At 37.7% G+C, this 12,046-nt stretch overlaps 1 protein-coding gene across 1 annotated transcript in view; it reads right to left on the bottom strand.

Moving 5' to 3' along the window:
* TRAPPC9 (trafficking protein particle complex subunit 9) overlaps positions 1-12,046 on the bottom strand; it is a gene marked incomplete at both ends in the record, with an annotated part of 523,602 nt that overhangs the window by 316,322 nt on the left and 195,234 nt on the right. Inside the window, one exon of the mRNA XM_081996827.1 lies at positions 10,334-10,444. Coding sequence (XP_081852953.1) covers positions 10,334-10,444 — 111 coding nt within the window. The remainder of the gene's footprint in view (positions 1-10,333; positions 10,445-12,046) is intronic.

Here is a 12,046-nt window from a genome sequence, read left to right as displayed (position 1 = left end):
TGATCTTTTCAGATCACTGTTGTTCTAGCTTTTGTTTCTAGTTAATGAAGGAAGAAGTAAATGGACGTCAAGACTGAAGAATAAATTCAAGCTGCCGAAGCACTCATTTTAAATGACTGTTCTCTTTGAAGGAAAGACTCATAAAACAGCTATTTTAATTATACTTTTGATCATCTAAAATAAATTAATAGGAATTAGGTATTTTCATTTCCAACTTCAGGAAATCTATGCTGTACCATCATGATCTTTTACAGAACATCAGAGAGCAGGCAGAAAGCCAAATCAGTGCAATACCAGAGTGTAACTTTAATAAATCCTTTGGCCATTAAAGCAGACGTAACTGGCAGCCACTCAAGACAATCTTCTTTCATCCCATTAATGCAGTCACCGTGTCACCACAGCCACAAAACACAGCAAGTGCTCCTAAATACAGATAATGCAATATGCTAAATTAATCTATTTATCTACAGGTATTGATCAAACCAGGTGTGACCTGGAGCTGTACCTACACCCAAAATGCTCACTCTTTTACTGGCAGCATAGACAAAAGTGTCCTGAAAGCTTCCTCCCCCAAAATTAAGATGATGGTTAATTAGGAAATGGACTAAAACGATTATCTTCACCACTTGAACCTACAAACTCTAAAGGTTCTAAACATCCAGATACCCTTCACTCCCTATTTCCAAGTCTCCAAATATTGTATTAGAGCAATTTATCAGGAAAAAAATTTCCACGGCAATTTTTCATCTGTTAGATGAACGTCCAAGGCACTAGGTTTTAGGTGTGAATGAACAGAAAAAGTAATGCATCTAATCGGACCTATGAAGGAGGATTGTGCAAATACAGGCTACCCCCAATAACACACTACTTAAAGTAATGTATGAGTCTGGAGGCCAAGAGCCTTACCATAAATTGGCAATATGCCATCTGTAACAGCAGAAAAATAAAGGAAGAAAGGCTAAGGAAAGGAATTAATCCTCGGGGAGGCGGGGGGAAGAATGACAGGATAGGACAAACGTTAGGATGACAGAAAGTCTTAGAAGACAAAAGAAAGTGATAGAGGAACCAATTCATATGGGCACACGCCCATAACACTGTTGGCTTTGGGAAGAACGAGCGAGTTTATCAATGAGTAGGCAGATTTTCAAATCAAGGAATACTGTAGGTTGGAAGGGACCTCCGGAGGTCGTCCAGTTCAAATCCCTTACTCAAAGCATGGCTAACCTGGAAGTTGGGCCCACAAAGACCCACGTTTGCAGCACAGCAGCATGCAAGCGATACTTATTTTTTGCAACCCTGCTCCCACCCAGGCACACAGCATGGCACGGCACAGCCTCCTTCGCCTATCACGCCTTACACAGTGCCGCCTTCAACTAGATAAGGAAGAATTATGAAATAACCTCTACAATAACAATGTTTGCAGTCTACCTTGAATTTAGACCGCAAAGCAAGACTTACAGAAATTTGGGCCATGCCAACTGTATTACTGGAAGTGCAGATAGACACCTCCCTACTTGTCTGCGCTCATCTGTATGGCACCTCTTTTTACCCCGTGCTTGTCTATCATCATTTCATTTAGTGGACTGTACTGAAAGAAGAGACAGCGACAGCCTATCCCAGGTGTGCTGACCACTGAGTAGGCTGGGGACAAAACAGAAATTTTGATTAAGTTTCCATCGCACAGAAATACTGACAAACATTGGTAGAAAAAACAATGTTGATTAATACTACTTTCTCCTTCAATGTTCAGAAAGTTCACTAGAAAAAGAACAGACAAGTCCCAAATTTTCCATGGCATTTCCTCCTGTGAATATTGGTATTTATTTAATTCTAATGACGGGTCTAATGCCCAGTGAAAGGTTGATAATGTTCACCTTCATTGTCCACTTTTTTCCATCATCCAACAATGTTGAAATATGATTCTTCTAAAATCTGTTGGCTTGAATATGTGTGAACTAAGGGCACAAGCCATTTCAACTATGACTTCCTTCAAGAAGCAGTATTTTTTCCTGTTTAGCTTGTGTTATGAATATTCTTATGTTCTTTTTCTTCCACATACCTTGCACAAAAATGAAAACCCAATAAAAAAGTATTAGCACTTCAGCCAACCCTTTAATAGGCCGTCACTTTGCCAAATGCTTCCACAAACGTGCCTAGCACCCAAAAATTTCAATAAATAAATAATTTTTCCAAGGATCGAAGAAATGAAGGAAGGAAAATGTCTGGTTCCTTCTATTAAAAAAAAAAAAAGCACTCTAAAAATAATTTATAAATCTGAATTCTGAAATCCATTATTCTGACATTTTCAAGAGATAGCTTTTGAACGCTGCACTTCCTGCAACTTGTGATCTACTTGTGCTTTAAGGAGAATATGATGATGACTATTTTGGATTTTGATCTAGATGATTTCTAGATCATCTAAAACGAGCACAGCAAACTTGTACTATATCTGTGTGATATTTTGTATAAGGGCCAACCTATCTAGCCACGTTTATGCTGTGCCCTATTAAACTTAATAAATCCTGTCAGAGACAGACTTGGCTTGCACTCACAAACCTCCTGTTTCCTCAGCTGCATGCACAAAATATTAGAAATAGTGCAAATTGGGTCTCCTGAGGTCAAGTCGATGTTCAACGAGATCGGGAAAATTGCCATGCAGGCTAGATCCAGTGAGTTCGCCACCTCTAATTTAGAAAAACAGTCAAATTCCTTAGAGCTACTTTTGAAGAAGTGGGAAGAAGAGAAAGATCTACTGAGAAGTCGTATAATATCAAACCAGTTGCCTACCCAGTGCAGCATCCTCCAATTCATATAATCAATACATTGAGTCTTTCAAACAAAGCTGGGGGAGGGGAGAAACACCTTCTGCAGACAAACCTGAGAAAAGGGGAAAGTCTCCATACCAGCAATTAGAGAAGGCAGGTTTATCTGTGTTGCAAATATGTGTGTGTCTGACAGAAACAGAAATGCTAAATTCAAACACAAATCATAGGAAAGAGATTCTCTTGCACTTTGCCTATAGAAATACACCGTAACTATATTTCAGAACCAAAGGATGATACTGCACTAGGGAGGGAAGGGAAGGAGGAACAAGCAGCGATTCACATATTTGTTGCTGTAACACCTACAAGGGCATTGGTTTTCTCATCATCAAGTACAGGGACGTAGCTCTGGAAAAGGTCTTCCTGTTGGAAAGTGCAGCAGTTGCAGGCAGGTCTTCGGCAATTCACCTGAGGACACCTTAGCCAGGTTCTTTGTCCTCACTGCTCCGTGAGGGAGACTGTTTGACCATCTGATGACGTCTGAGGCTTGGAAATCTCTTCATTTCTAGCCGTATCCGTAGATAGCTCAAAGCTCCATTTTTCTTAGTGTCCTCACCTCCATTAACGTTTAGAAGCGAGCCCTCTCTCTTGGCAACTTCACAGAATACATTAATAATCCCTTTTATTTTTTACTGTGCTTATCAAACCAAAGGTCTACACTATTTTAATGAGCTATCTGCATATTCTACCATTTGACCTCCTCTTTCTTGTACACATGTGACCAGAACTGAATGTCATAAGTCTCGCTTATTCCTCATTTTTATGTGCCTGTCCTGTTCTCAGATCACATTTGGTCTTCTGCAGCACACTTGCACTGAGGACTTGCAATCACCCTGCGATCACCCATCATGCCTTTGCACCCTACCAAAGAATCAGAATTGTAGAATAGCCAAGGTTGGAAGGGAGCTCAAAAGAGCATCTGGACTAACTTTTCATGGGAAGCATGCCCCTCTCAGCAAAGGAATTCCTTCAGTGCTCTGAATATAAAGCAGTCCAAACCTGAAATTTCTCTTTATTATTCCTTCTGTTGCTCTTCATTTTTTTATTATGATGTTTTCATAATAATTTCAATTATTTTATCAGCCTATGATTTTTACAGATTCTTCCTTTCTCCAATTTTTGCAAAGTGCTTTGAAATAAATATAAATATTAGAATTGCATCATACTTTGGATCTGACCAGTTCTAGATATATCATCCTTTCCCACCCAAACAGACATTTCCTTTCCAATTTCCTTGTTGAAAATAACTAATTATTCACTCAAAATTATGTAGTATATTTAAAGATTGATTTAGCTATTAGTGAAAAAAGGCAAGCCTTAAAAAAATTAAATATGTATTTAACAAATGTCAAGTAAAAGGCAAAATAAAAACTATTACCCCAAAAACAGCAAGTGATTTTCATGTTTTAGTTAATACAACCTTTGATATGTTTTAATTTGACTTGCAGGTATCTCAGAAACTTCCAGCTCCCCATGAATTTAACATGAAGACCCAGAGAAACTGCTGTGAAATTTTATTTTCTCTCAATGACAGCATGCAAAGCCTTAGTCATAGCAGCTTTGTCTTTAAAACATAAAGCATAACAGCAATGTAAGGCAAAAATCATTAATCTCTCATACAGACAACATGCCCTGTCATAAACAAAAGCACAAATTAAACACTGACTTGGCAGCTATGAGAAATAACAATCATGATTTACTTACCCTTGGAAAATACATTTATTAAGGGAACTTAAGGTTTAAAATGGGGCAGAATTTTTAATTCTCACACCCTTTGGAAGAGGTCTTATTTCAAAATCTTTTCAATCTGTATGTTTATTGTCAGCTTAATACTGCAGAAATTGCAGTATACCACCTCACTTACTTCACAGCTCAATTAACCAATGCACTTAAATAAAATACTTAAGCAGTAGTCAATGGCCCTCATTAATAGTATGCACACAAAGGACCTTTAAAAATTTTGTTACTCTCTGTGGATGAAAGAAACACCATGCTACGTGATAAGAGGTATGAAAATGAAAATAATAATTTGTTTCTTTAATTGTTCTTCATGCATTAGAATTTAAGAAAAAAGTATTTAAAAGTAGGTGAAGTCAATACATATAAAAGCTCACTGATCAAAACTGTGAAAAATACCTATACTTCTGCTGACTTTAAAAAACAAAAACCAAAACCACTTACTATAGTGGATATATATAAGTAAACTCACGCAGTTAACCCTATAACCCTGCTAAAAGGCAGAACTGCTGACCCATCAAGAAGCTTGGCAGTTCTTAAGTTCTGAGTGTTGACTTTGCTACTGTAGTATTTCTTTAGCCTATTTTTTCTTATGAAACTCCCAATTTAAAAAAAAAAAAAAAAGGCTAAAATGCCATCATGTCATCATTTCACATCGGCATTCACATGGATCACCAGTACTTGTCAGAACTTATACACCTATCCAGAAGCTTCTTACTACTACCATTCTTAAGGAAATACAGCGCTCAAAAAATTTTCGATTTCATTCCAGCATCTAAAGGAGAAGATGTCTTCTCTGGTTGGGAAGATGCCAGAATGATTAAGAAATCCTTCACAGCTCCTCCATTTCTGACACCATTTGTCCCTTTTTTCCCAGACTGTTCTTACCCAGGTCCCCTCTGCTCTTCATTTCTTAACTCCTCACTCCAGTCCTACTCCTGGGCAGTCCCAAGCTTTAAACCCTACGGTACTCACACCAAGACCAAAACAGTCTGAAAACTCTAATGCCTAAAAGTGTTACATCTACAGCTACCAACTGTGGAGTCTCAAACACATGGAAGACTTTAACAACTCAGTTGTGTTGTACCACAAGGATAGATGAGAGGACTGATCTACTCAGACCATCACCATGATAAATCTTCCACTGACGATGTTTGCCGTTCCCGAATGCCAGACACACCGTGCACAGAATGGAAATCTAAAGGCAACGCAGGGTATGTTGTACAAGATGAGATATCCTGAGGCACATTATGAGATAACATCTATTACCATAAATTATGAAGTGATTTACGCATAAATGGGGGTTGTCATGAAATTTAATTTTAATGGTTTGATAATCAAGTAAGAATCACAATAATTACCATACCTAAGTTTTTCAATAAATTAAAATCACTGCTAGTGGCAACACTTTTTTGTTAACATACATAATACAATTCCTCACCCAGAGCTGTCTGCTATATTCTTCCATTTCAGAACAATCTGTTGAATGCCACATCACTGTGATAACGTTCAGTTTTACCACTCATTACATTGAAAACATTTCTACCTTCATAGCAAAGCCCCTTCAACAGTCTGCAGTTCACTACTTCAAGGAACAGCTTTGCAGGAGGCTCCGCCAGTCTAGAAGAATAGCTGAAAGCTAAATATACTTTCAGGAGTTCATTGAAGGACCCTCCAAAACCCTTGTTCCTCTCTTTCTTCAACACGCCACCTCACAGGAGAGGGAGGGCAAATTGCCTTTCTTCTCCTGCTCTCCTCCACATTAGTCTTAGATCTCTCTCCTCACCACCGCAATTTTCTGAGAACAAAAGGCCTCAAAGTAAAACATACCACTAACTGTCCACAATGGGGTGGAAAGGAACATTTCAAGTCATATGGAAACCAAAAAGGGGCGTATGAAGATCACTAAGTAATGTCTTGAGATACAGGAAGAAAAAGGCTGATGGCTGATGCTTTCCATTTGTGAGTCTGCAGAACATATAACAATTAAAGACAGAAAAATGAGTGAAGAAAATAATCGTTGAGCCCGTATTTTCATTTTTTACTATAAAACCATAGGGAGCAAAGCATGTGTTCCTCTATCCTAAAATAGAGGTAAAAGAGACTCGCTTCTCAGAAACACTGCTTGTATACACATCCAAGAACAGTTACAGGGTACACACTAAATATTCCCAATCAATAGCTTAAAAGTTACAGTAAATTGTAACTTTAAGGTTTTCTGAAAGTTAAAATTATAATAGAATCACAGAATCACAGAATAATTAAGGTTGGAAAAGACCTTTAAGATCATCAAGCCCAACCACCAACCCAACACCATCATGCCCACTAAACCATGTCCCAAAGTGTCTACATGTCTTTTGAACATCTTCACTAGTGAGCTGAATAATCTTACTGTACAAAAAATACTTTCCAGACAGTATTTTAATGGCCTAAAGGATGTCCCTGTTCATTAATAATACCATCGTTTCATAGTTATTTCCCTATCTCTACGTTAACTGAGGCAAACTTCAGACCTTAAAGTAAAAAGGGTGCGTAGTATTCTACGCATTTGATCCATTTTACATAAACACAAACAAGCAGGAGAATGGGAAGGGGTTGGAATGCACCAAATAATATGGATGCTATAAGATGGATACCAGGGTCTACCCTGCATGGACTCAGCAACATTCGGCAGTGCCGGTACTGATCTGTTGATGATCCCAGACTTTTTTTGGCATTGCTGCTTCCATCTCCTCCACCCTCCCCATTTCCAGCACCATGGCCAATTGTATACCTTCGTTATAAATCAGATATGTTATGGAGAGCGCTTTAATAAGTGGAACATCCAGAACATTCCATCACCATTCTTCCTTTTACATAAAAGCAATGGAAGAATCCCCTGCAATCTCCCTCTCACCAGGTACAGGAGGGCAAAACTTATACTCTACAGCGACGGCTCCATAATACAGAGAAGAGAAGCAACACATCAGAGATTTCCAAGTTATTTTACTTTCTAAACATAAAAGCAGGAAGCAAAGAGGCAAGCGTAAGCAGGATGCAGCATTATCCTTTTTGTAGGTCTGTAGGCAGAGAATATGAAAACACTTAAGGGTCTCCAGCAATAAGAACAGGAACGAAGAAAACAATTTCCTGCTATCTACACTTTGTCAGAACAGGAGATTTCAAAATGATGGTGATGAATGGAGGGAACGTAAATTACAGAAGGAAGCAAGAGTGACTACAGCTGGCAAAGAAGTTATAATTTAAATAAAAGTGGAAGGAGGAAAACATTAAGAATGAGGATGGAATCAAGAAGGTACAGGGAAGGGGAAAAAAACCTGACTGGAAAAAACTTGCCTGAAGAGTCTCTCTTTAAATACGCATCAGATGTTGACAAAAATCTATGTCCAAAGAAAAAACAAAAAATCATGTACATTCGCACTGAAAACACTTGGTTCAAATGCAAACTCCTGAGAGTGACTGTCCTACGTTAAAAAAGAAAGATCTAGAACCATTGCTCAAAAAAGGGGAAGATTTCTGATTTTTTACTTTATTTACTTTTTTTTGTAAGATTAACAAAAGCCCTGTGCTAGGAGGAGTAACCTAATCTTAAGGCCCAGTGTATTTTCCACCCATGTTTCTGTAGCAGATGCATCAGAATAAAAACTAAAACTCTAAGCAACAGAGGAGCTATAAACACATTGTTACAAATAGAAGTGCTTATCATTCAAAAAATAGGTAACAAATGAGTTTAGAACTGATAGAAAGCTCAGCGCAACTTCTAACCAAGGATAAAACAATAAAATATTTTGCAATAAGAATAAAAATCACTATCCTTAAAGGTTTAAACACTAGCAACAAATACACAATCCGCCTTGATAAATAACTGTTTCAAAAGAATTATTGAAAGGGTCTATATTCATTACAATATGGTTTAAGGATATTTAAACTTAAATTATTAAATCCACAAGAAAATAAAAGTAATTCAGTCAAGGAGTTGCAAAGTAATTTCAATAACCTTATTTATAGGACTATTTCTATTTGCTTCACTTTGTCCCAAAAATTGGGAGTAAAAAGTTTCAAGCAGTTTACCAACTACAAAAATGATGGGAAATAGCAAGAGGCATAAAAACAAAATTCCAAAACAGTACGGTAAGAACACGGAACAAGCACTGTATGTTACTGATATTTTTGTCCATTTCTTGATAAAGTAAAATTGAGAAAAATCAGCCTCGGTTTGAGTCGATGTATTTTCTTATGGTCATCCTTTCAGAGTGTGCTGGTTTTGGCTGGGATAGAGTTAATTTTCTCCGCAGTAGCCAGTATGGGGCCGTGTTTTGGATTTGGGCTGAAAACAGTGTTGATAAGACAGGGATGTTTTCGTTAGTGCTGAGCAGGGCTTACACCGAGTCAGGGCCTTTTCTGCTCCTCACACCACCCACCAGCGAGGAGGCTGGGGGTGCGCAAGAAGCTGGGAGGGGACACAGCTGGAACAGCTGATCCCAACTGACCAAAGGGATATTCCATACCATATGACATCATGATCAGCATGTAAAGCTGGGGGAAGAAGAAGAAGAAGGAAGGGGGAGAAGTTCGGAGTGATGGCGTCTGTCTTCCCAAGTAACTGTTACGCCTGATGCAGCCCTGCTTCCCTGGAGATGGCTGAACCCCTGCCTGCCCATGGGGAGTGGGGAATGAATTCCCTGGTTTGCTCTGCTCGCGTGCGCGGCTTTTGCTTTCCCTGTTGAACTGTCTTTATCTCAACCAGTGAGTTTCCTCACTTTTACTCTTCTGATTCTCTCCCGTCCCACCGAGGATGAGTGAGCGAGCGGCTGCGTGGGGCTTAGTTGCTGCCTGGGGTTAAACTGACACAGTGTCACTGAGGCAAAAAACATTCTGAATTTAATGCTATTGTTACATATTCCAGACTTCTTTTTGACAACTGCATGTGTTGCAGTTGATGTGGTTTTACTTTGAACTTAATATTCCGACTGATATTTGAAGACATGAAATTCTCTCTCTTTAATTAAGTTTATCAACTGCATGACTTAAGACTGCAGCACAACTCTCCCAAAGAAGAGAACTGTGTAGATAGCCCATAACCAAATGGAAACATTTCCTTTTTCACAGTTTCATGTTTTTAAGATGAAAATGGTATCATCTAGATTATGAACATCTGAAGAAAATAAGCCAAGCAACCTAGGGTACAGCCATCCGTAGGAATCCTAGATATATATATTATGGAAAATAAAGGTTCTAGTTAGCTACAAAATGACCTTTACATCACCATAGTAGGGTTGTAAGAACCGATACACGTAACAGCCTAGTTAAGCTAAAATATTTTTTCTACAGAGATTGTGACTGCGGTTTCTTCAATTCTATTTTTCTTTCCCGCAGTTTTCTTCCTATGAAAACTGATAATATGGCTGGGGGACCCCATAAAGAAAAGGCTATTTAAAACTGGGATAACGAACTAGTGAGATCAGGTTTTAACACCAGAACTACTTTCAGAGCAATGAAAATGATATTTAAAAACTCTACAAAAACAAGTTAAATGAGCTGTACACCTCAGAATCAACTATTTCGTATTTTGTTATTTTCAGTACTACTAGATTCATAGCCAAAATAAATCCACTTGAGATATTGCTGGAACTCAGTAATGCACCTTAAAGAAAGTAAAACTTTTGACATGTGTACAATGTTTAAAAAGAAAAATAGGCCCCAAATATCATCAATTGTGTACAAATAAATATTAGGGTTGAAAACAGGGCCCTTTTAATACTGAAAGCACTTACCGCTGACATTCTCCAGCATGCAGAATTAAATCTTCGTTATTCCTAGCACTGATGGTCAACTCATGTTCTGTAGAATTGAAGACATCAAGAAGTAGATGGCATTGCCGGGTGCTGTTCAGATAGGGGGGAAAAAAAGAATAGCACAATTTCAATAACACACCACAGAATTATTATAGATATATCATAATTAATATTTATACATAGAGGTAAATATATGTGCATAAATATACATACATTCACATACATGTGTTTTATACCCTACTCCAATTATAAGAGCATCTTATTCTTTTTTAGTAAAAGAATATTTTCTTTTTCTTTAAAATATTTTTAGTAAATAACTTTTTTTAAATAATTGGAAATTTTTGATTTTTTTTTTTACTAAAACTAGACAGAAGTGTATATCTTGAAGAGAAGTTCCATGACAATGATGATCTGCACAATACTAAGTCCCACAGCATTTGATCAGCTGTGTATATTCTCACTCTGCAGCTTTCAGATTCACTTCTATGCAAAAAGCCACAGATTTTTTTTTTTAGTTCTTTGAGCTTTCACATGAAACAGTTTTATTATTTCAAATTACCTTGACATTATCTTTTTAATTTACAAGCAAAAATTTAAATCCTTGCCCAGTGTCAGGGAACAGTTCCATTTACTACGATTGCTGGTTTGTCTAAAGACCAAAGCAAGCCGGCAGCTAGAGTACTTTTCCTTTATAGCAGCTACTCTGAGAGAGACAACTCTGTCCCTTCTGTAAGAAAGGCAAACACAGGCAGCTCTCACAGAAAACCATGTATTTGCAAGCTTCAAATCCACATTTCTCTAGAAGCATTCAGTGTAAATACACCAACCGCATTTCTGGTAACCTTAGGAAATAATGCTGACAAAGCTAGAGAGAAGAAATTTTACGGTAAAATTTTATTCTTATTTATAAATTTTTCTTCCTTGTGAAACTAAGCACAAAAAGCAGCATTGAGTGATTATACTATAATACACATGGAAAAATACCAGAACCAGATACCAAAATGCCAAATACGATCATACAGCTGCAATAATGCTTCAGCAGTCTACTCTGAAATTCAAAACTTCCTAAGAAGCCACTTAACAACAGAGAAATATCCCAGCCTTAAGCATCACTACAATTTAGCTTTGGCTATCAGTGACTTCAAAGTTTAAATGCACATATAAGAAAATTAAATTACTTATTGTGAATCATAGTATAAAGTAGTATAGCCATTGTACAAAGATTAGGGATCATCTCCACCCATATAATTACTATCAGAATCAGTAAGTATGGAAGAGTAACTTGTACTCAGTGTCAGAAGAACCCACCAGCAGCATTAATTTGAGAGTTCACTTGAAACCAGAAGCTCCCCAAAAGTGAAGAAAGAGGAATGTGTTGGTGAGAGTCGCCAGAGCCATCCTTCGAACAAACTAAGATACAGTTGTGTGTCTCAGGCAACCAAGTATATTTATCCTATTGCATAATAATTTACAATTAAACTCTGGCCAGGCAATTAAACTCAGGAGGTGCAAGAGTTTATTTAAGAACTGCTCTTCTATTTTGGAAATAGGTTCTCTGGGTCATAATACAACTCTCAAGAGAGATCATTTTCAGAGCACATACAGGAGGAACTATGTTGCTACCTTCCAAACCCTGGAGATGGGAACACTCATAGGACAAGCATGGGAGGTTGAGGTTCAGGACACAGAAGT

This window comes from Phaethon aethereus, assembly GCF_964289735.1.
Source record: "Phaethon aethereus genome assembly, chromosome: 2".
In the NCBI taxonomy this organism is placed as follows: Eukaryota; Metazoa; Chordata; class Aves; order Phaethontiformes; family Phaethontidae; genus Phaethon; species Phaethon aethereus.
This window is presented reverse-complemented; position numbering and strand designations above follow the sequence as displayed.